At 36.9% G+C, this 25,387-nt stretch overlaps 1 protein-coding gene and 1 long non-coding RNA gene across 8 annotated transcripts; one reads left to right on the forward strand and one right to left on the reverse strand.

The window, feature by feature from the left end:
* Nucleotides 1-1,269: 1,269 nt before the first annotated feature.
* Nucleotides 1,270-22,212, reverse strand: LOC131436375 (pre-mRNA splicing regulator USH1G). Of its 7 annotated transcripts, XM_058605068.1 has the most exons (9): nucleotides 22,062-22,182; nucleotides 14,614-14,760; nucleotides 14,370-14,548; nucleotides 2,976-3,119; nucleotides 2,697-2,918; nucleotides 2,317-2,639; nucleotides 1,912-2,257; nucleotides 1,620-1,847; nucleotides 1,270-1,545 (listed from the first exon to the last, which is right to left on the reverse strand). In XM_058605068.1, the coding sequence occupies exons 3-9, from the start codon at nucleotides 14,390-14,392 to the stop codon at nucleotides 1,380-1,382; spliced, it is 1,452 nt and encodes a 483-aa protein (XP_058461051.1). In that variant the 5' UTR covers nucleotides 14,393-14,548; nucleotides 14,614-14,760; nucleotides 22,062-22,182; the 3' UTR covers nucleotides 1,270-1,379. The 7 variants fall into 7 exon arrangements, with proteins under 7 accessions (XP_058461051.1, XP_058461050.1, XP_058461049.1 ...); XM_058605067.1 differs by lacking the exon at nucleotides 14,614-14,760 and having other exon boundaries at nucleotides 22,123-22,212; XM_058605066.1 differs by lacking the exon at nucleotides 14,614-14,760 and having other exon boundaries at nucleotides 21,937-22,183.
* LOC131436377 (uncharacterized) lies at nucleotides 10,641-12,806 on the forward strand. The gene is made up of 4 exons (XR_009230616.1): nucleotides 10,641-10,946; nucleotides 11,009-11,122; nucleotides 11,184-11,292; nucleotides 11,349-12,806. It is a non-coding gene; the product is annotated as an uncharacterized LOC131436377 (long non-coding RNA).
* Nucleotides 22,213-25,387: the final 3,175 nt, after the last annotated feature.

Here is a 25,387-nt window from a genome sequence, read left to right on the forward strand (position 1 = left end):
CTGACTTTAAACGTGATCGTAGATCGTAGAGACACCGATGATGCACAACGCAGTGGACGTCAAAATGAGGCGGTAACACCAGAAAACATAAAAAAAATCCACAAAATCGTTTTGAATGATCGAAAAGTGAAGTTGGGTGAGTTAGCTGACATCTTAAAGATATCAAACGAATGTGTTGACTTTATATTACATGAGCATTTGACTATGAGAAAGCTCTGTTCAAAGTGGGTGCTGCGTTTGCTCACTGTTGACCAAAAACGAAAGCGTGTTGATGATTCTGAGCAGTATTTGGTTTATGTTTAAATGTAACAAAACGGAATTTTTGCATCGATATGTGACAATGGATGAAACATGGATTCATCACTTCACTCCTGAATCAAAACGATCGTCATCTGAGTGGACAGCAGGTGGTGAACCTCGTCCAAAGCGCCCGGAAGCACAACAATCGGCTGGAAAGGTTATGGTCTCGGAATTTTGGAATGCGCGTGGTGTAATATTTATCGACTATCTTGAGAAAGGATATACCATTAACAGTGAATATTATAAAGCGGGATTTGAGCGTTTGAAGGCTAAAATTGCAAAGAAACGACCGCATATGGTAAAGACAAATATTTTCTTTCATCACGACAACGCACCGTGTAACAAGTCAATCAAAACAATGGCAAAACTACATGAATTGAACTTCGAATTGCTCCCACATCCACCGTATTCGTCAGTTTTGGCTCCCAGTGACTTCTGGTTGTTTGCATATCTGAAAAAAATGTTCGTCGTTAAGAAAATTTCGCACGAATGAAGAGGTTATCGCTAAAATTGAGGCCTAATTTGAAGCAAAAGATAAATCATTCTACAAAAGTGGTACTGGAATGTTAGAGTGGCACTGGAATGATTGCGTTGTACTTGATGAAGATTACATTGATGAATAAGGTTAGTTTTGACCAAAAAATAGTGTTTTCTTTGTTAGGCCCATGTGTTATCTAATAACATCTACAGCGCAAGATGCAGATGTGAAATAATTTATTTGAGTTTGACAAAGCAAATGTACGGTAGTTGTACAAAAAATCATGTGCAGATCTCATTAGTAAAGTAACCTACGTGTAACAGGTTGTGAGAAGATCTTAGCTCCTTACTCCTTACTAATAATGAGTGCAAACACACTTACTCATATTTAATCGCTATTTCCAAGTGAATTAAAAACTTTCCTACAAACAACAGATTTGAACCAACGGATGATAGCACCAGATATTTTCTCATTTAATAATGCTAACGAAATTGACGATTTTAATACTTTGTTTAATAATTTAATTTGCTATTTACACAGTTGCTAGCTCATTTTCGTAATTTAGCCTGATTTTTAAAATGCAATCACAACAATGTTTCGCTCATAGCCGACTATCTGTTATAGTTCCCGGACTGGCAAGGGCTTCTTTTCGTTCCTGGATGGCGTTACACAACCGTCTGTGCGGACCGATTGGCAAGCCCAGTGATTTTATGTCTCCCTCGGTTAGTAGCATTAATGTTTCCATGTCGATCTCATGTTTCTGGAATCTTTTCGGCAACAGGAAGAATAGGGTTAATGCAAAATATGAAAATATATATCCTTTGACAATCAAAAATCTTACGTTGGATAGTAGTCTTCGAGTTTGAATGCTGACAGAAATCGCAACACTGCCAACGAATCATTTTCCTCGTTATCGGTGCTATCATGGTCACTATCAGAATCTGAGATAATCAATTGCGAGCGTGGTTTGATAGGACCCAGTTTTTGTTTCGCTTTCATGGATCCGTCTGAGGATTCGTTGGCCGAATGTCCATTACCCAAATTTGCTAGTACGGTTGACACTGATCGGCTGTATGAATTCATATTAATATTATTATTTGAATAATTAACTGTTTAGGAATATGATTACTTACGTCATAGCTAAATTTCCTGAGGGTCTGTTGAAAATACTGGGTCGATTTTGCAACAGCACGTCGTTTGTAAGATCGTCGTTTAGATTAGCCAAAAAGTCTGGTTGACTCACAGACCTAGATATAGTGTTAAACTTGTTCACAGTAGAACAACCGTTTTCACTATCATCGTCATCCACTTCTTCGTAGCCATTTGAGTCAACATCAAACACGTCCTTTAGTTGACCTCTTTTGCTATTATCGTCGGAGCTATAAGTTCCCACGTACAAAATCTCCGAATCTCTCTGTAGTCCCTGAATTGATCGAATACTACGTTTCCCCGTTGGTTCAACTTCGCCGATTTTGAATCCTTGAGTTAACAGTTGATTATTACTTTGCTGAAAATAAGATATTATAATTTCAGCTTACCTCCATTTCCTAATTGCTGTTTAAGCTTTGTAGCTTCTGCACGTTTCTTCACAGCACCTCTTGCTCCAGTCACTGTTCCACCGACTAGTGCACTAAATTTGGTAGAGTTTTGATTGGTGTCTTTTTGAGGATTTTTCAAATTGCCCTGACTCCCGGACCAAATTTTATGTTTCAGCAGCTGAAGCACGTTGGACGGCCTGTGCGGTCGAACTCGACTGTTATCTTCCACACCTTGCTCGATTTTTTGCTGCCGTTTGGCGAACTCCCGCGCTTGTTTTTCGGACTTTTTCCTTGCTTGTTCTTTCAGGTCTCGAACTTTTTTCCTAAAACCGGTTAATCCGTTTATTGAACAATTCGGGTTAGAAAATAACTCAACACACTTATCCGTAGTCTCCAGATTAGCCGCAGCCATATCCAGATAGCGTAGGATGTTATCACGATTGTTAATGGCTGCTAAATCCTTCGCACTGTGTTTATCGATATCCAGCGCATACAAGTTTGCCCCAAATTGAACTAGGAAATCAACGCACTGCATGTGCCCTTTGGCGGAAGCTAGATGTAATGCGGTATTACCAAATTGATCCGATTTATCGGGATCCCCTCTGAAATGATTCGAATGATGTAACTGCCCGATAGTATAAGATAGCGGTAATCCTTACCCTCGTCCGACTAGTAATTTGAGAGCCTCTAAGCGTCCCTCGAAAGCTGCCCATAGCACCGGCGTCATACCGTCCACATCCTTGGAATTCACTTCCGAACGGGTGGCTTCTTTCAGGACATCGAGCAAGCCGTCCTTGGCCGCCCTGCAAACGGAATATAGAAGAAAATTTCAAGAATAATAGTTATAAGATGTTTTATAGTAGGTTTTTAATTAAAGAGCACCATTAACATTTGTTCTATTCTTGTGTAATTTACTAAATATATTTATTATAAAGTTTTCTTGGTTCAAAATTTGTGTAACCTTTAAAAGTAGAATAATCAGAGGGACGACACAGTCCCGTACCCAGGATTTTGTTTCGGGAGGGGCCCTCAGATAAAAAAAATAATGATACTGAAGATTACATATGTACATAATTTTCGGTGCGCTTTTTACCGGCGTTTTTAACAAACACTTTTCCACTGGAATAATCATTATTAGGTATTAAACAAAAATTGCGACTGTGACCGAGAGAATGTTATATTTATTACATTTCTTAATGTTTACTGTCATGCCATTTCAGTCGCACATGTCTAAGACCTTCTAAATGTCCATTTATAAAGCACAAAAATTCACTAGACTCGTGAAAGATTTTGGGAAGTGGTCCGAGATAGCTCCCTTAATTCGATTCGTGGAGAGCGGAAAAGATCTTCTAAATTTGTAGGTCATATTAGTTGATGGCCATACAAACTTACTTTGGTTATGCAGATTCCAAAAGTAGCGGTCTAAAATTACATAACGAAAGTCACATCGATTTCTCAAAGATGACTTGAGGTTTGGAAACAGATAATAGTTCGAGGAGGCCAATTCAGGTGAACAAGCTGGATGGGCAATTAATTGGAGCACTAAACCGTTGATTTTAAATATGGTAGCGATGCTCATTTGCTTCCTGTAAGGCCCTTTCACAGCGATTTCGGTCTTAAATCGCTCTAATGCTTGTATTTTTTATTTTTTTTGAGGTAGTCCTTCAAAAGCATGACAATCCCAGAAAACCGGCATTATGATCTCTCCGACCCAATGAGCCTTTCTTCCAGGCACTAGTGGCGCTTCGAAGCACGACTTCAGTCCACTGTCGGGTAATCATTTTATTTTATGGCGTATAATAATGGAACCAGCCAAACACTTGCATTCGCTTTTTAGGAATTCAAAATGCTTCTGTGATACAATAGAACATAAAGCTTGCTTCAAATAGAATTGGAACAAAGAAAATTGCATGTATTTCAGTTAATTATTATTGAATTCAAGATCTTTTTTCATACAAATATAGCGTTTTCTTCATACTTTTAAGAGAAAATACGGATAAAATTATTCGTCACGGTTTCGAAGGAATTCTCGAATTTTTCCTGTAACACGGCTCAGTAGGCGGCGCACACCTCCTTCGTCCATCGTTTTAGCTATCTTATTCCACCAGGTCGTCATCTGATTGATGTCTTTGACAACCTTTCCCTTTGCCTTGAGTCTCCTCTTCATGATTGCCCAGTATTTCTCAATAGGGCGGAACTGGGGGTAGGTGGGTGGGTTAAGGTTTTTCGGAACAAACTGGACCCCTTTCTCTGCATACCATTCTTTAACGACTTTGCTGTAATGACAGCTTGCCAAATCTGGCCAAAATATTACGGGATGGTCGTTTCATCGTCCATCAGAAGACACCCGTCGAACTTGGTCAGCACCTGGTCATATAGTTTCCGAGCACGAATTTTGACTACACTATTCTGTTTTATGGTCCGATTTGGCTGTTTGCTATCTCGATACGACTTGATCCTTCCCGAAGTCCAGTTCTCCTCACGGTACTATGGGCAGCACCGAATTTTCTGGCCAAATCACCGAAAGATAAGGATTCCTCTTAATCGTTTTCAAAATCTTACCACGCAGTTTCCGGTCGATAGTTTCACTCCGACGATTGGCTTGAGGCTTCCGAATCGTCGTTAATGTTTCCTTATACCGTTTGATAACGCGCCATACGGTATTTCTGGACGATTTCAGCTGTTTAGCTAGCCTAGAAGCAGACCACAATGGATTTTCCAAAAAACTGTGCACAATTTTTTCCCTTCTTTCGGCTTCCATGTTGATTGTTTACAAAGTACAGTCGATTTGCGGAATGTCAAAAATCATACGTAAAGCTGACAAAATTCCCGACACGTGGGCGCCAATAACTTCCAAATCCGTCCACCAGGAGCGCCACAATATGAGCAAAAGTTTGTTCCAATTCTAAATGAAGCATGCTTTATGTGCGAGACCCAGTGACTGGAAATCTTTCTCATCTGCAGAAACTGGTCCAACTATGGTAAGCTCGCACACTTTCTCTTTCCAGTCATCCAGGACAATTTAGTGTCTTATTATTATTGTTGTTGATTTGTCCTTGGATTCAATCTCCATTTTATTTAGTTTTGACACTGTTCGCTTCGTATCAAACATTTTTGCATATCATATAGAAAGGCTATGCAATCACTGTGAAAATCGACTTTTTAACCGAGGCCCGGAGGGCCGAATGTCATATACCATTCGACTCAGCTCGACGAACAGAGCAAATGTCTGTGTGTGTGTGTGTCCGTGTGTATGTAACAAAAATATGCACTCACTTTTCTCAGAGATGGCTAAACCGATTTTCACAAACAAAGATTCAAATGAAAGGTCTCATAGTCCCATAGCCTGCTATTGAATTTCATTCAGATCCGACTTCCGGTTCCGGAGATATAGGATAATATGTACCAAAGAAGTGAAAAAAATATGCGATCACTTTTTTCAGAGATGGCTGAACCGATTTTCACAAACTAAAATTCAAATAAAGGGTTTTATGGTTCCATAGCTTGCTATTGAATTTAATTTGAATATGACTTCCGGTTCCGGAGTTATATGGTAATATGTGAAAATTTGAGAAAAAGTTTTCACTCAATTATCTCTGGAACAACTCAACCGATTTTTGCAAACTAAGATTCAAATGATATCTTTCTCTTCTGCAGAATCTGGCCCAAATGTGGTAATCTCGCACACTTTCTCTTTCCAGTCATCCAGGACAATTTAGTGTCTTATTATTATTATTATTGTTGATTTGTTCTTGGATTTAATCTCCATTTTATTTAGTTTTGACACTGTTCGCTTCGTATCAAACATTTTTTGTTTCTGTTTCGGATTTCGAGAGCCCCCCTCTAGGTACGACATCTCACCCGTAATTTTGGCAACAATTCAAAATATTTAATCCGAAATGTTGGCAGTTTCGTTAGCTTTACATTGTATTTAACAGGTCGTTTGCTCGTTAAGAACAAAGCTGTCTTTCCAAACAAACAGCTGTCGTCACTCTGATAATTGACACTCTATTTCAAAGACTACGAATACGTTGAAGGAACACCAAAGTGTTGTTGCAAAGCTTTCAAAATTATTCAGACTGAACAGGCAAGATTCCATTATTGTGAAGTCGGAAAAAGATTTATATTACAATCGATCGAGCCTTGTCAAAACCCAATTATTTGACGAACTATGTGTCTACAAGTTAGTGCGTATATAAATTGGCTATACACGAAAACTTCGTAATTTTTTAGGTGTAACAGAACGAAAAATTGTTACTTGACATTCATCTGACATTTGAGTATTAGAACAAAACTACTGCACAGTATGTTGAATTGTGTACTTACAAAACGTTTTCCAGCACTTTGCTTACTGTTCTAAAATTTCAGTTTGGAAAAAAATTTTAAAAAAAGAATATCACTGAGTAGCTGCTTATAAGATGTACGGAAACTCCCACAGTCGAGAAACAACTGAAATATAATATATTTTGTCCAGTAGGTTGTTTTACTTTCGGTACAACTAAACGATAATTGCTTCAATTAGATAGTTTTTTTTAAATTAGATAGTTTTAAACTACTACAACTGTGTGTTTTCACAGTTGTTAGTTTTAAATCACACAATATTACATATTCATACATATAATAAGATGTAAAATAACAGGTCGTCAAATGGTGAGATAACTAAGTCCTCACAAGTTCCTATCTCATGCCTCCCTGAGCGTCTATGATGACATTTGGTCAATAGAACGGCGTCGACTGGGTGCTATCGCCTTCTGCGTTAGTAGCAGAATGAGAGGGTGCGAAATGGATTGTAGTTTGAAGCCCATCCTAAAGTGCTATATCATAGTATATTGCAACATGTTGTTTGTATTGTTGTTGTTGTTGTTAATATTATTATTATTATTTGAAATTATTATTATTATTATTATTACTATTATTATTATTATTATTATTATTATTATTATTATTATTATTATTATTATTAATAAAAAAGAAATATTATATATCCTGCAAAACTGCGACGAAAGAAGAGCATAACTTACACTGCGAAGCAACTGTTATAGATTGTATCATAGCATATTATTTCATATATTATATTATATTATATTATATTATATTATATTATTTTATATTATATTATATTATATTATATTATATTATATTATATTATATTATATTATATTATATTATATTATATTATATTATATTATATTATATTATATTATATTATATTATATTATATTATATTATATTATATTATATTATATTATATTATATTATATTATATTATATTATATTATATTATATTATATTATATTATATTATATTATATTATATTATATTATGTTATATTATATTGTGTTATGCTCAAGTATATCGACAACGGGGAGGGGCAGGGAGTGCATCAGGGTATCTTACAAGTGAATGACTGGATGATGGAGTGGATTGCCAACCTGAGTCACGTGGGGGAAGCTTTGTGTTTCTCCCTGAAGGTCTGAAATGAGTAAGACGCACCCTTCTAACAATCAAACCATCAGGCGGGTTTAAGCTGGTACAGCGAAATTCTTTATTATATGGCCGGATGTTCTTGCTGGAAGGCGCCGGGTCCTCAAAACCCATTTTGGCCTTCTTAACAGTAATTATATGAAAGCTATCTGATAATCAAATTCGGATCTACTGTAAGTCTACCCGCATACACTGGTAATGCCTTGAACTGATGGTGGCTTCACACATACATACATATAATAAGATGTAAAACCACAATGCTTTTTAGAACTGAATGGTAGTTTTTAGCAATTGTAGTTCCTCCATGAAAACATCTAAAGACTGTACTTAAAAAAAATGCAAAAAAAGCAAAAATGTACACCAATAATGCCTTCTACCCTCCTATCCCAGGCTAAATATCCGCACCCAAGGCTAAATATCCACATACCATGCCATAACCGGTTTCGCTTAATGGCACGATGCCAGATTCGGCCAATTCAGAGTTCCGTGTTCGTAGGATCGGATAAAGGCCCGAAGGAACCTTCGGATGCATTCTTCTTTATGGATTTGGGAAATGACGGTGCCGGTCGGTCGTTATGTACGGCTTGCAGAGTTTTCTACATTACATTTTCGTTGCAAATTACAACCGATAACTATCCGAATCAGTGCAGAGATTGTATGTTACAATCTTGTAATATCTATGTTACTACTATTTCAATTCACAGTAACGATTTGTACATACGGTTACGTGTTTATAATGGTTTCGCAGCGGCCAAAAGCATAGCTGTGTTTGAAGATAAGATCAAAGTTAGTAACGATAACATATAAATAATAATTACTCCAATGTTTATGTTATGAAGAAACATTGCTGTCACCTTGTTTTAACCAGTGTTTTAACATAAAAAACAAGTTCGCGTTGGGTTCAGTAGTATCAGAACTATGGCAAATATATTATATATCAATATTAGTCACTCCAGGGAATCCAATAAAAATCGAAAAGACATCGTAGTTGCACCATCTCGTGACGGAAATGGTTACTAATTTTACTATTGTTTAATATTTTGCGTTTAGCATGCACCGAAATCTGAAATGTCAAATATAATCGAGTATGATGTCCAAATATAGGTGTGAACTTTTTTTTGTTTTGCCTTTCTCATAAAGAAAGGGTCTGCAATCTCTGTGAAAACCGACTTCTGAACCAAGACTCGGAAGGCCGAGTGTCATATACCATTCAACTCAGTTTGTCGAGTACGAAAAATGTCTGTATGTGTGTATGTGTATGTGTGAATATATGTATGTATGTAACATTTTTTGTACTCACTTTTCTCGGAGATGGCTGAACCGATTTTCATTAACTTAGGTTTAAATGAAAGGTCTTGTAATCCCACACAAAGTTCCTGAATTTTATTCGAATCCGACATCCAGTTCCGGAATTACATGGTGATATGCGCAAAAAAATTAGTGCACTTACTTTCCTCGGAGACGGCTAAACCGATTCTCACAAACTTATATTCAAATGAAAGGTACAATTCTTCTATTCCTGAATTTTATTTTGATCTGACTTCCGGTTCCGGAGTTGCAGGGTGATCAGTGAAAAAATTCTTATTTCAAACTACTCCCTCACTTTTCTCAGAGATGGCGCGACCGATTTCAACAAAGTTAGATTCAAATGAATTGTCTCATTGTTCTATACAAAACTTCCAAATTTCATCCGGTTCCGGAATTATATGGTGAAGTGTGTTAAACATTGAATACCGTCACTTGAAGCGGCGAAACAAAACACGTAAAAAAATTCTTAGCTTGCCTCATAACTATTCAAATCGGTAGCCATTGTCGATAGACAACCAAACAACTCGATTTTGACTATGCTGGTTCGGTTTCTGATTCCAAAAGCACCGGCAATAAAATGTAAAATAATTTTTAAACTTGCCTCAAAACCTTTCCAATCGGTAGTCATTGTCAGTAGACCGCCAAACATTAATTTGGCTTTCCTTGTTCTTGTTTTTTTTTAAGAACGACCGAAGATTGTAGCCATAGACTCAAAAATGGATCCCAGTCGCTTTTCTCGAACCTACTTCGCTTATACCGGTTCCTAGATTCCGGTTTTGGAAGTACCTCTTTTCGTTTCCTCAGGTTTTTCTAATGAAATAAAATATCACCTATGAACAATACGACAATCAAAATAACAACTCGTTCAAAGTTTTGTGCAGAATTAGAATTACGATTATCGTCTTCACATTCAAAAGTGATGAAGTGTTGTTCAACTTTTATGAAAATGAAACGACTGAAATCTGAAATCATTATCATCACAAACCTGAGTACAAGTGGATTGATTCCTAAAATCAAGAAATCGTAATACTTTTTTCGGAAATGTTTGTGGTGAATTCTGAAATTAGCATTACGATGAATTTGTCTCGTTCTCCGTTAACATTTAGAGTTTTGCATAGATTAAAAATGAATTTCACATACACTTATATCAAAAGGGATTTTTGATTTAACAATGTATTCTCTCGCGAATTAGATTGTATAGCTTATTTTTTCCGTACAGTGCATAAAGAGGAATGTTTCATATACATATTTAGAGTTGATCGATTCAGTGTACTGGTTGGAAATGCTGTCAAGTGTGCATAAATAGATTTGTAGTGTATTAGTAACCTTTTTTGTCACTGCAGTGTTACTGTAATGTCCCTCGTGAATCGCAAGAGTGATCCATATTGATGTATAATATGTTTGACTAGTTACTATGGGCATTAATTAAATTTATTTATATTCAACTAGTATATGAAAGCTGTTACGTTTGATTTATTTTGCGGTAAAAACTCAGATAAATCATTAGCCGATTAATAAGAAAATTAGCAACCACCCGACTTGATAAGAAAAACGGTCAGCTCAAACATCACTTCCAACTGTCAATTCAAATCTACTCGCCGAAACTACCTGCCGCAAAGTGACGCTGCAAAAAAACAGAATGCGTAGAATGGGCGAAATCAAACGCAACAATGAGACCGCTTCCAACTGTCAGAAATACTTCCGAGAAGAGTGCCAAACCAGAAAGCAGAACGGACACATTTTGCTCAACGCGGTGCGGATTAGATTGAACTACTTCGAAAAGCACTGGAAAGTGCGAGTTCGTGGAAAAGCAGTAACAGAAACACTTTAATACGCAGGTGAATAAACAGCAAACTATTACTCTAAAATGACCGCTAATGGACATTCACTCAATATGCAGTTACGACGGACAGGTAAATCTCGACAAGCAAAGAGCAATATCGAGCAAACAACGTGGTGGCACTGTCTTTCCCCGTACTCACGATAGCACGACGCACACGGACTTGCATTTGAAGTAAGTGAAATGAAATAAAAGCAAGTGATCATCCCAAAAAGCACATTGCACATTCGCACAGGAACCAATTTGTTCACTGGATCAGGACTCTGCATGAGAGACCACGTCACGAACCCGTGTTGGTCAATAATCACGTATCTCGATTAGACAGAAGCGAAGGGGATCGTCAAGTAAGATCTGATTCTCACGAAGCAAAAGAATTGAACTGATCGTCGATGCCCAATAGGGTCCCCTTACTTTACAGATCGGACTTCGGTGTACCGTGTTGGCGACCCACTGTCATGTGATGGCGATGACCGTGTAGTATTCGTGAACTGAAGGCAGCAGTGTGCCTTATCAGCTGGTTTGTGAAAGGAGCGAGAGCACTCTACCCGTGTGCTGATTTACCGTACAGTGACGCTGGAATGAACCAGTTCGAAGATTGCAGCGGCTAACGAATCGGGAGTGGCAACATTGCGCGAAGAGCTGGTTAGTTTTGCATGCTGGCATTTAGGAAGGTTAGCGGCAGTGAGGCGGAGGTTGGATGATTGGCTGGCGAGAATAAACATAATCGGGATGGCGATGGCATGAGTAAGTGAAGAGCGGGAGAGAAATGCATGCAGGAACATAAGGTTAGTGACCGGTACCGAGGAGGATGTTAGAGGCTAAGGAATAAATAGTAATGAAAGTAAATGAAAATGCATGTTAGAATTAGGTAATAGTAAGAGGAGAAAGAAATAAGTTGAGGGAGAAAATTAGGAGAGAGAAGGAGAAGATGGAATGTCGGGGGATAGCATGTAGGATTGAATACATTATCATGTGACAGTATCGTAACACCTTTTTATTTGAGTTGGTGCACATTGCCCTTAGTGTTTGTGTTTTGGTCCACTTTGGGTAGTTCTGCTCTACCCACAGCTAAAACATTGTAACAAAGCATAGCTGGGATGAAATGTAACGGTAGCTTATAAATTATAGTTAATTCTATATCACAAAAAAGATGTGGTGATTGAAAACCGAAAATAACTGTTTCGTAACTAGTTATGTTATGAAGAAACATTGCCGTCACCTTGTTTTACTCAGTGCTCTTGTTGCAACATAGTTTGGACTTACACATATCAGAATTAGTTACGAATTGTTACTTGGGTAGTAACCGGTTAAACGAATCCATGGAATACATGAATACAAAACCATACAATAGGTAATACTTTGGCATTGATTTCAAATAAATTCGAACGTTTTTATCTCTGTGCCCTTCTTTTCTTATGTTGGGGTCATTTTACACCCTTTCTTTATAAATACCCAAATGGCACTCTCGAGTAGCAAGAAATATCTAAACTGTTATTTTGTTAGGCAAACTATCGCATATAAGGGAATGGGGGCAAGGCAGTATATGCTTGATATTTTTTTTGGATTATGGTGCCATCTACCAAAATAATTTGGAATTTCGTGTTGAAACATCCTCGGACTTTAACATGCGTAACCGCTTTATTTCGATGTGCCGTTATAATCGTTAAAGATTTTCAATCGCATGTAAGTAGTTATCTCAAACCATATTAAATAAAACTTAGTTTCGTAGTGTTTCTTAGTGCTTATTTTGTGCTCCTATAACTTATTATTAATAAAACTTTCATTGTGTTCAGTGACGTGTAACATTATTTTGACTGTGTGGGTGCAAACTCTAATTCATCCTACTGACACAATTTCGACGAGCAAAAAGAATATAATTTTTATTGTAGTCGTTGTATATTTTTTTTCAATAGGATGGTGTATACTCATAACTGTAAATTTTTTTTTTGCGTGAAAATAAAAGAAATAATTTTTTAATTATCGTTTGTTGATTGTTGGTATATTGGCTTCTTAAATATATGTTATTACAAACGGGATAATGTTAATGTTAAAGACTGTCCCAGAAAGTATGGACGCAACCAAAAACCGCTGCCACTTCGCAATGGATCATAATCTGTCAATTTTTATGGCTGCGTCCTGTTGTTTACACTCTTCTTTAACCACTTGTGCAGTTGTTTATTCGTTTTTATTAGTTTGTTTCGAAATGCGTGGAGAACAGCTGAACAACGTCGAAGAATTGTGTACAATTGGTGCACAGAACGCGGACTGTCACTGAGAAAGATAGCAAAAAATGGATGGAGTAAGTGAAAAAGCCGTGCGAAATGCAATCAGGAAGTTCGGTCAGGAAGAAGACCTTTGAAGACAAACCGAAAACGGGTCGAAAAAAAGGCCGAAGTCAGATGTTCTTCGTGCTAAAGAACGTTTGAATCTTCGAACCTATAAAAAGCAGAAACAACCAAAATGTAGTCCGAAACAAGAAGCATCGATCAGGCCGAGGGTTCGAAAGTTGCACAATACGATTCTTGCTGGAAATTTGAACTGCATAATCATGGACGATGAAACCAACGTGAAACTCGATTACAAATCCTTGCCGGGACCACAATATTATACGGTGTGAGAAGGGCAAGTGTTAAACCAGTTCGAGACATCGATTGAAGTCGAAAAATTTGGTAAGAAAGCTATGGTCTGGCAAGCAATTTGTAGCTGCGGTAGGATTTCGAAACCCTTCATCAACAGCGAAATATACATCAAGGAATGTTTATAAAAACGACTTCTACACATGATTCGAAACCACAAGGATCCTGCTGTCTTCTGACCAGATCCAGATTGGAAAAAAGTGTCAAAACTTGTCGCCAAGAAGTCTGTACGGAATTTAATGAGGAACGTTTGCAAGAAGGTGCGCCAGCTAATCTATAATGGCTAAGTAGCAAATGTTGAGAATAAGGTTCTGTTGTTGTAGTCTAATATTATCAGTATATAGAATAAAATTTGAATATCTAACATTTGTGAATTATTTACAGCGAAATCAAAGTGCGTCCATAGTTTCTGGGACAGTCTTTAAATGTTAAAGTACACTGCTTTGTCTCCTACATGGGGTATAGCGAGGCACAAGAAACCTTTTTTAAGACGTTCTGACATAACGTAACGAATATTCAAGTCACTAAGGACAGCGCAATTTTTTAAACGCAATATATATTTCTTTTGAAATGCAAAACAATAATTAGACAAAAAAGGTCCCCGGTTTGACACCCATCCCCGCTTCTTTTTCTTCTAAGAATACACCAATTTGTTTGAGAAATAAAATAATACCTGTCGGCAATTAAGCTGTATCATCAAAGTAAATTTATTCAGGCTTTACATCAAATAATGCAGAATGATAACACATCAATCGGCAAAAGAAGGGCAGCACAATTCAACTCACCTGTGTATTCTATCCGATGACATTGTTTCGTTATCTGCTAGCTTGCCGTTTCCGTATTCATTGAGGCGCAATGTTCAGTTTACCGTCCGCATACAATCAGTTATCTATTTTTCACTCTAAACACTGAATCGACTATTACACGAGGTTTCACTCATTCATCTTCATCACTAGCGCAGAATCTTTGTGTAAAAAAAAGTAAAAACTGTGGTTTGTTTCCGATAAAAGTTGTTAAAGAAAAAAGCACCATTGAGTTGAGATGCTTGAGAGCTCTTTGATGTCGGAACAGCCAGAGTTCCTTCCGATATCACTTTCTTTCGTGATTTCGTTGCATGATTAAGATATGCGGGCGTGTGTACGCATCTGTACGTGTGAAATGAGCTGAATCGTAACCCTGTATAGGCAAATCAAAACTGAATGCACCGCTAGAAGATGTAGGTTTCACTTTGCGAAAATGTGGAGAGAAAAAAAGCGGGGCCGAGAAAATCCAAACAAAAGTAGCTTTTAGAGTTACTGTAAAAAGTGTTGTTCGCATGGTTGGGAAATCATGCGGCTTTCGTGGCACTTGGATAGATAGGGGGAACTGCACGAGTTTGTGAAAGAAAAACATTAAACACAATACAAGCAGAAGTAGGCTGTGACAAAACACGATGGAACTTGACAGTTTGTCATGGAGTACACTGATAATACATATGATAATAATTTGTTTCATAAAATAAATTCGGTACTAACCAGAATATTTCCACTAAAAACGCGTCGTTTGAACAATTCACTTATGGCGTTTTCGTTTTTAATTTGCACTACACCGGTGTAGTGCTACACTGAGGCATGAATAAACGAACAAAAATGACGAAAACATAAACAGTAACCATTGACTACAATAAACGATTCCATTGCACAGAGCTACACCAAACTTTTGATGAGTGCTACACCAGTGGTATCGGTGCAGAAAAAGTGTAGCACTGGTGTAGTGCAATTGGTAAAAACGAACGGTTTCAGTGCAGCTTTCGCTACACCAGTGTAGTGCAATTTAAAAACGAAAACGACATTAGATTGTTTTGTACGCTTGAAACTAGGGATAAGAGGAAATAATTCCAATGGCAATGTTGATGCATAATCGCACGACTAAAATTATTCCGATGTTGTCTACCGCAATAATTCAACTATATACATTCTCACACCGTCAATTTCGGACCCCCTTTGAACCATTCAACGAAGAAAGAGCAGAACATAACAAACAACACGAAGAACACCCCAACCCGAATATTCTCGGTGCGTTATTCCACTTGTGGATTTAGAACTCCAACGGAAAATGTGATAACATCAGGTGTAAGTAGCAAGTCCACTTCCCCTTTCGCAAAGCTACGATCAAGCCGAGCCTTCCTGTGTGAGTGAATAGGCAACCGGCTCTCATTGGAATAGCTGTATTCGCACTGAGCGTTCTGAAACATTATGATTTGGAATGAAACATTTTAGACTAACACTTACTAATTTTAAAATATTTCTTGAACAAAGAATTGAAATATTGTAAGAGCGCCATTACAATATGCACCCGGCATAAATGGTTTTAATTTTGATCATTCTCTGGATTAGTAGCAAAATAACAGAGTGTGAATGGGATTCCGAACTAGAGCGCAGTTGCAATCGCGGAATCGATGAAAGGTTCACCAAATAGGTTTAATAATATGGTTAACATTCATAAGTATACCAGGTATGCAAGTATGAAGTTAGCGTTTTTACCTTTTTTTATGAATATAAAAAATAGGTATAGAATTCGCTCAAACTTTAGAAAAATTTCCCGAAGCCTGGGGGCCGAGTTACATATACCAATGGATTCAGCTCGATAAACTGAGCAAAGGCTCGTGTGTGGTGTCAATGAAGAGGTAGAGATCTCAGAGATGACTGGACCGATTTTGATCAAACTGGTCGCAAATGAAAGTCTCTCCGTCACCCTGAACGCCATGAGATCTGTCACAATTGACCTTGAAAACAGAATATGGGGTTGGACTAAAATTCCGCACTACTATAGCTATCCAACAAGTCATAGATTGTTATAATCCGTCTATTTTTAACGGAGATATCGATGTTTTTGTGTAACCAATTTTTTTTGCATTATTTCAGTAATAAGAGTTTTACGCGCTTGATGATAAAGCGATGTTTCGGAGCAAAGTGAAACACGATTTTCAATACTGTTTTATGCAGTTGTTTCTTAGTACCTAGAAGACGATGCACAGTACCGTTTTTCATGACGTTTCGCTTTTAGCACGGTATATTTTTGCAACATAATCGATCGAACATGACATATGTATTAGAAAGATTTTTCAAATTCAAAACAATTTCAAATTTATATTGATTCATACTGCTTGCTTACTGGAAGAACACAACATCTTACACCCAAATAATAAGCAAATTTGTGTGTTAAAAATAAGTTTAATCATTTTTCTTGGAGATGACTTAACTGATTTCTACAAACTTAAACTCGTATGAACAGTCATATGCTTCCATATAAGGTTTCTGAATTTCATTTGGATCCGACTTTTGGTTCCGGAACTACAGGATGATATATGTAATGAAATTAAAATAATGTCACTCATTTTGCTAGCAGATGGCTGAACCGATTTCGTTCATCTAATATTCAAATGAAAGGTCTCAAGATCCTATAAAAACTGCATTTGTATTAACAGTTTCATCAGGTCTTAAAGGGCTAATGATACACCACACCTTTCTGATCCCACCAAACACAGAAGACCTTGTCTTCTTGCCGAATCGATCTGGTTATGAAATCGATGTTGATGGTTGTCCCGAAATAATCCATGATTTTTTCCGTTCTAGATTTTATAATTAAATCCATTTTTCTTTGCCGTTCGAAGCAAAACTAATTTTACTTCGTGTCTTTGATGCAAAATTTAACATGTGTTTTTTTTTACGGTTTTCCATCTGTCTTTTATTCAATTCATGTGGCACCCGTTTTCCACATTTGTTGATGTTAAATTTATGACAAATGAAAACTTCCCGATTTTACCCTTCAAGAGTGAAAGTGAGATTTTTTTCTCTTAATGTTAAATAAGTAAACTGACTGTGAATTATTGTTTTTCTTCTTGATTGGACACACTCGTACTTGACCGGTCTTGAAATGATAGTGAAGATTGGCGAAACATCACCATTCATTCCTCAGTTCTGATGCCTCACAGAGAAGTCATCTCGGATCGTTCCTCTTCCTTATTTAGCTACACGATTTAAAAGGTATGCAGCGTGAAGGATGATTTAAAGCTGTTCAACATCATTTAATGAACTGATGACTACGAATTCTGGCAGATGCAATTAGACTATCTTTCAGTAGGGTACGAAGTTAATAGGATGATATTAAATCCTTCAAAGTGTTCTGTTGTCTCCTTTAGTCGCAAACTCTCGATCTTAAAGCTCGATTATAATATTTGAAAAATTATAAATATTGAAGATCGAATAACATTAGTGAAGGGCTTAGGAATTATATTTGATTTTAAATTGAATATCAAAGAGCACATAGAACACATTGTTTCTATAGCTTATAAGCTTCCAGGATTTATTTTTTTATAATTCAATGAGCTTCAATTACATATACAGTCTGAACGCAATGTACTGTTCCTTGATTCGCTCTACTCAAAAATATGCATCTGTCGATTGGTTACCTTATTACCATCAGAAATTACAACACCACGAAGCAATCGAATAAAAAATCGTCCGTTTTGCGTCTTCCGTGGAGAGACCTCTTATACATTAGTTTTCGTGACGGCTCGTCTTAGACTCATCCGGGCATAACAGTTTACAATGAACTGTTATGGCATCTAGCATTTAAACCTATCTAGATTTGAGGCTACGAAGATCATTGTCAGCTTGACTGATCTATATTTATTATTTGTTAGATGTGACATTTGAAAGGTTACATTTTCTGCTCATATACTACAAGCACGTATAGACTGTTTAGATCTTCTACAGTTTTTACAATTTTATATTCCTCCACAGTTTCCACCGTTTTTCGTACTCTACTTTCACCTATTTCTGAGGATACCTATATCTAGAATATGAATGCAAGTTGCTGGTAGAGAACGAGGCAGTCCAAAAGATCCGAGGTGAAAATTGATGAGATACGATACGTTTTCGAAGACAGCTGCAAGGCAAATGATTTGATGCGACTCCAAATGAGATTTTCTGCGGACTCTGTAGGCAGCTCTCTCTCTCGGCTTTGACATCCAAGTTCTAAACTGGGGAGGGAAGGCATCTATTAATGGGGACCCGTGAACGGCAGCTGGTCTAGTTGGTAGAAGTTCTGCAAAGTGCTACGAAATTTTGAGCACATGTTGGGTGTGCAAGGAATAGACTAGACTCATCAAAAGAGGGTAGAAAAACATTATCATCATCAAACCCAATAATTGCGAAAAAATAAATTGGTGCGAAAATCGATATTTATAAGTTTTATCGCTCGTTACTTTGTAACTTCGAACTTTTACCTGCAAGACTAGCTGCCTGGCCTCCATTTATAGATGCCTTTTCTTCCATTTACTTTGTATTTGATTTTCAAAACCATATATTTTTTATAAATAAATTGTCTAATGTCTGTGCAAAATTTCAGCTGCGTACCTTTCATACAACCGTAACAAATAGTCAACAAGAAATGAAATAATGTCGAGCCCACAAGAAAAACTTGTTTTAATCCACCTTGTGGTGTAATGGATCCTTTCTCATATTACTTATATTTTCATAAATATCATTAGACGATTCTTCCAAAAAATATATCTGAAACTTGAACAAAAACTAGAAAGTGTATTTGGATATAAACTAACATGACCTTTCGATTTGTATACAATTATCCAAAATTGAGAGGAATTTTCCCGTTTAACGGTTTGACATTTTCGACACACTTCACTCTCTTGTTTCGGAACCGCGATTCGGATCCGGATGAAATTGAATAGCAGCTTATTAGTCTATAAAACCTTTCATTTGAGTTTGTAAAAATCGGTTAAACCGTTTCTGAGAAAATCAAGTGAGTTCCATTTTGAAGTTTTTGAATACTATTTTTGGTACTTCCGGAACCGGGAAATGGGAGCCGATGTAGCTGAAGTTGGTTCGTTGAGCACGAAACTATCATAACCTTCAAATTGAAATAGTTGCTAGCCGATTTTTTACCTTCTTTTCCTTCGTTCCTAATTTTTCCTTCTTTTGCTTCGTCGTCTATAGTTCTGAAATCGGAAGTTGGATCCGGATAAAATAAAATAGCCTCAATGGGACCCGGCTTATGCAAAGTCGGATCGTTTGGCAAGCAATTATCATGAACTACAAATTGAAACAGTTCTGAGCCGATTTTAGAATAATTGTTCCCTCTTTAGCTTCGGCGCTCTAAATGACGGTTTGCAAATTTAAACACGTCGCTCTAAATGACGGTTTCGAAACCTGATGTCGGATCCGGATAAATTTCAATAGTGTTCTATGGGACCATACAACTTTTCATTTGAACCAAATTTAGCGGATCTCGGTTCAGCCATCTCTGAGAAAATTAAGTGCGTATTTTTTGTCACATACACACATTTTGCTATCTCGACGAATTTATTTGAATGGTTCAACCAACTCACAGTGATTGCATATCCTTTTTATATGAGAAAGGCGAAAAGCTCCCCATAATCAGTTATGCGTTAAGAACATATTTGATAACATTCGAAGCTCATTTGCACATTCTCGAAAAATTGTTGCATTTGAACATGTTACGGTGTTGCGATCAATTCAGCTTGATAAATTTTGTTTTCATCGCACGTAGAAAAAAAAAATACACAACCCACATTGTAAAGGTGATTTTAACACTGGGTCTTCAGCTTATAAAATGGCTTCAAAGAAAAAGGAGCACCAAGTGTAAATTTTGCTCGCGCATCGCGAAAATCCACTCTATTCTCATATCAAGCTGGCGAATTTGTTACCGTAGTCAATCCAACTGTCATCAACGTAATAAAAGTTATCGGAGAAGATTATATCGAGAGGAAATCGAAAATTGAAGACCGTAAAATAATATTGAAAAGAATACCCAGCTGCCATTTGTTTCATCAATCATTAATCATAAAATTTATTTTTCAACCAGAAAAAAAACATCACATTTTGTTGTTGTTTCATACTTTTTGTTTAACCTAATAAAAATAAATTAGCATATGGAGCTTTCCCTTGAAGTAGTCTCACATCCAAAATGCCGCATGTGGCTCACGAGCCGCAGGTTCTCGATTCCTGCTACAGAATAAATGGCCGCGATCAGTGTCTAAGTGGTGCCCAAGGACATGAATCCTTTCAACACACCAGAGATTCGCTTAACAGAAAAATATTGTGCCATCGTCAAGCGGAACCTCAAAAAGTGGCGGAAAACAGTCATCAGCGAGATGCAGTTCAAGGTAAACTGGCGTTCGGCGGCAAGGAAAGTGGTTGTAAAATTGAAAAGCCCGACAATTCGTATTCGCTAGAACGGAAGCTGGAGAATAGAACAGGAAAAATCCACATGATTTGAAATTTGGCTGATTTGCACACATTCTCGCTTGACCAATTTTTGATCGTAACACCCTTTATAAAACCAATCAATGGCATGTCGCGAATGACCGATATACTTTTGAATTTCACAGGAAAATATAACAATAATTATAGATAACGAGCGGTAGATTGGTACAAAACGTGTTGTTCCAGATGTAGATCTTTGCCATTTTTTACTGCATTCTAACGAAACTAGCAGCTTCAATGTCGGACATCGGAGTGATCGAAACAATCTCAAACGGAGGCAATAAAATGCAAAACAAGGCTCAACTTATCAAGAGAAAAAGGTCTTAATGGTTTGAATCGTTGCAATGACGTAGCAGTGCGTACGACCCCAAAACGCAACCATTTCAACCAATCATTTGGTTAATGACGGTTACAGCTATTCTTTAAAGGTTGTAGAAAAAATAATCTGTTCCATCTGATAATAGTAATCTCGAAGAAACATATGCTAAATTGTTCGCTTGATGGTATTGCTCTCCACTAGGTAGTTACGTAGATTCACTGCTTTTCACATTTTCAAAGGCTTTCCGAATGTATTACCACAAAACAGACACTTATCGATCATATTCGTGATGGTAGATTTTTGATCACTGACCGTGTTCTGGTAATTACTGTTTTTGTTTTGGATCACTTAACCGATAATATGACAGAATAGGAATTGCAATTTAACGACTTGTTCGATTTTCGATTACGTTCACTTCTTTGTCACCTGAAAGCCTGTTTGCCGGCCCAGTAGAGGGAAAATTAGTAATTCACGTATTGTCTCTTATCTTCGTTTTAGTACACTGATAAGATAGCTGCTGAACAATTGATGATTTCACGAATGAGCCAATAAATATTTTCGATCAACAACAGGGCTGGAAGCATAGATGACAATCCCAGCTAATAAAGGTTTCACTCGAATAAGAGCAACACTATAACAATCGATCTTCATTAGGTCTCAATTATTAAGTTCCTGTTTTCAGTATACCGAATTTGGCGCAAGATTATAGAACCATTTAAACAAACGAAATGATCGATATATTCTCACTTCTCTGCACTAGTTTGGTTTGTATTATCCAAATGACGATACAGCAAATTATGTTTTTGCAAATTGACGTCCCCACGCTGCACTCCAAGGAAAATATACAACACCAACACCACGACTTTACTGACCAACGAAATTGTTGTAGGCACCGCGAAAGACAGGTTTAATTCGCCATAGCTCAAGTGATACCTTTAGAAATGTAAAAAAAGTCGATGGTAAGCCGCGACTTCGCGTCTTTATTCCACGCGTCCCGATCTAGCACTGACACGAACTGCAGGCGGCGAACGGGTGCTTCATAACTACCGAGCTATCTCTCCTATTACTTGGTACAGTTGTATTGTGCCCCCAGGTGTTATGGCAATACCAACATGAAAGCGATCATTAATTGATAGTGGTGCACAAGAACGTTGGTTAGGAAACAGAAAATAAGCGACCGGTACGATGTCCGCTATCGGAACAAGTTGGAATACAAACACATATTTATGGTTGAGCTTTCGAGTTAAAATTACTTGACTTGAAGAGTGCTTTTTATGGCAAAAGCTGGTACATTTTGTGGCTTTAAACTTTAAAGTGTGTTCCGTGAAAAAGGGAAGCAAACAATGAACACTAAACAAAGGGCTAATCACTCCGAAAATACGTGTTGAATTTGCGTTTTATTCGTTATTTATTTATTTTGTTTCCATTTTCGCATGACCTTACTGATTTTGAAAGTAATAATGGTACACGCTGATGAAAAAGTAAATCGTGATTCAGACTTAATGTCATTCAATTTTGCTGTCCTCGAAACCCCAACTTATACTCCTGTGTCTAGTTTTCATATGGGAAGGTAATGATAAACAAAACAAAAAAAACTCAATTCGTTACGATAGTGTTTTTGAAATATATTTATTCAACGCACCTCATTGCTCTAGCTCAGGTGACAAAATCCTATAAAACTAAACCATAGTTAAATCACTTTTGAGGAATTTTTAGGGGAAGGTGTTCGGTTGCCGGCACCCCACCGTAACTTTTGACAGAAAGCAGATAGCGTCAATCCGACAAATGTCATGTGTGTGCAATAGCAGCACGTTCTTTTTGTGCCGAATTGCAAAGCAAACAGTCACTTGTACTTTTTGCTGCGTTCAAAATAACTTTTAATTACGTGAATATCAACACAGAAGTTTTTTTGACTTTTTTTTTACTTTTATTAGAGTATCATGAATTAAAGAGCATCTATCGGAAAGGAGGAATGAATATTTATGAGGTGAAATAGATCTATTTCGTGATTTAATACCGGATGCTATCAACATTTTCGCAACCAAAGATTTTTTTGTCATTTTCAAAATGTCTACCCAAAATGTGTTCGGTTACCGCCACCCCATTTTTTCGACAAATCGTGAAAAATTGTCAGTGATATGCAGGCTGCTGTTGAGACAAACATCTAACTGCTCATACAGCAGATGCTCCGGCTAAGAAAAAATGTTGAAGACCGGCCAAATTAATACCAAAGGTTCCACCATCCAAATATTCGACCAAGAGAGCCAAGGCGAAGTGAAGACTTTTGTCAAAAATGCCTCCAGAAAGAATCAATTTTGTTTTTTCTTTGAATAGCTGCAGTCTTTACTTATATTTATTCATTTTTAGAGAAATTTCTTGGGGTGCCGGTAACCGAACACCTTTTTATAAAATTGCCAAAATCTATCGCTTTACTAAATTGATAACAATTTTTTTTTTCAATCAAATGAATCAGCTTAGTTTCTTAATCTAACAACAACTGAACTAGGGACTTTAGCTTTCGATTGATGTCCGCATAATGTGTACTAGGTTAGAAGTTATATGAGCTGTGCCGGTAACCGAACACTCTCCCTTACCATTTTTAAGTCGGCGCTTGTAGAACGGTTTGAGCTTTTCAATTCTCCACATTTACCCATTAACCATTAAGACTACACAGAAAAAAATAATGAACACGACATGTTCATCAATACTAATTTGAAATATAGAGCAGGTGAATCGCAAACTTGATTGAAAATCATCATCGATTCAAAACTATATTGATATACATTGATTTTTCAAAGAATAAGTCTGTAGATTGAAAGCTTGCTTTTGAAGTATACTTGAAGAAAAAACTGTGATGTAACTTTATTTCCAATTTCTTGTACCAAATATCTGCATGCAAATATTTTACAAAATATTTTATACTATATTTTTATATGTGTACAAAACCTACCTCGTTTGACTCCTTCTATAATGTTTTGCACAGCCTCTATGATCATGACATAGTCATAAAATGCCAGTTTATCTTGAATCGCTGATAACTGCCTTTTCCATCTTATTCAAGTTCCTCTTGACGATGGCCCAATATTTTTTCTATTGAGCGGAGCTCTGGCAGGTTGAAGAGCTTCGTATCCTTGGGCCTTATCTGCATGTTTTTCGCAACATACCACTCCATGACCATTTTCCGTAATGGCAACATGCTTAACCTCATCAAACCGTTCAAACAGACCGTTGTCCTTTCAACCAATGGAACAGAAGGCCTGCCACACGAGATACGAGATGCCAGATACTTATTTAATTTAGTGTATTTGGAAATTTCTGCCCCCTTCCCACTTCAAGTCAAGACTCAAGACTAATTTTTAATTAGGCACAGTCGAATGATTTCTAAAAAAATAAAAAAGACAGTACTAGCGTCAACTTAGAAACTTATTTACAAATTTGTGATCAATTCGATTTGTCAATTGAAATTGCTTCTGAGGAGTACTATTCAAAAAAGGAGAGTGAAATCAAATCTTTCCCGAAGAATTTCTTCAATTACGTGAAAAATAAATAAAATTCTAAAAATTTTCCCGCCAAAATGTTTTTCAAGGGTAAGGCTGCTGACAACTCGGAAGATATTTGTACACTATTTGCAAATTGCTTCCGAGAAACCTATACTAAGATTTCCGAAGAGGATCGAGACCGTGAATATTCTATTTTTTCCCCTGAACATGTTTTTGACATTAATATTCATCACATTGATGTCCAAAAAATTATGCAAGCGCTCCATTCATTAAATATCTCTAAAGGTCCCGGAACTGATGGAATTCCTCCTGTATTCCTGGAAAAATTATCATTGGAACTAGCCACACCCTTGTTCTTCTTTTCAATAAATCACTCATGGAAGGACTCCTATTTGGTACCGATTTTCAAAAGTGGAAAAAATCAGATGTGTGTAATTATCGAGGAATTGCAGTTATCTCCTGTATTCCTAAACTTTTTGAAGCGACAATCAATGAAAAAATGTTTTATCAAGTCAAAACTAGAATCACTAAAGGGGACGGGTAAGGTTAAGGTTAAAACCAATATAATTGAACCAAAAAAAATAGAATCACTAATATGCACATGGATTTTTTAAGGGTCGCTCGACTAATACAAATTTACTCGAATTTGTCAATTACTCATTGACTGCAATGGATAACTACAACTACATAGAAGCTCT

The sequence above is a fragment of the Malaya genurostris genome, chromosome 3 (assembly GCF_030247185.1).
Source record: "Malaya genurostris strain Urasoe2022 chromosome 3, Malgen_1.1, whole genome shotgun sequence".
NCBI classification, from domain to species: domain Eukaryota; kingdom Metazoa; phylum Arthropoda; class Insecta; order Diptera; family Culicidae; genus Malaya; species Malaya genurostris.

Excerpts from the sequence above, each read along its gene's own strand:
- LOC131436375 (XM_058605067.1), bottom strand. The coding sequence starts at position 14,392 with ATGTCATCGGATAGAATACACAG. Across the intron at positions 2,258-2,316 it reads ACAGCAATTAGGAAATGGAG|GATTCAAAATCGGCGAAGTT; the intron begins GTAAGCTGAAAT and ends TGTTAACTCAAG. Across the intron at positions 1,848-1,911 it reads TCAGGAAATTTAGCTATGAC|CCGATCAGTGTCAACCGTAC; the intron begins GTAAGTAATCAT and ends GAATTCATACAG.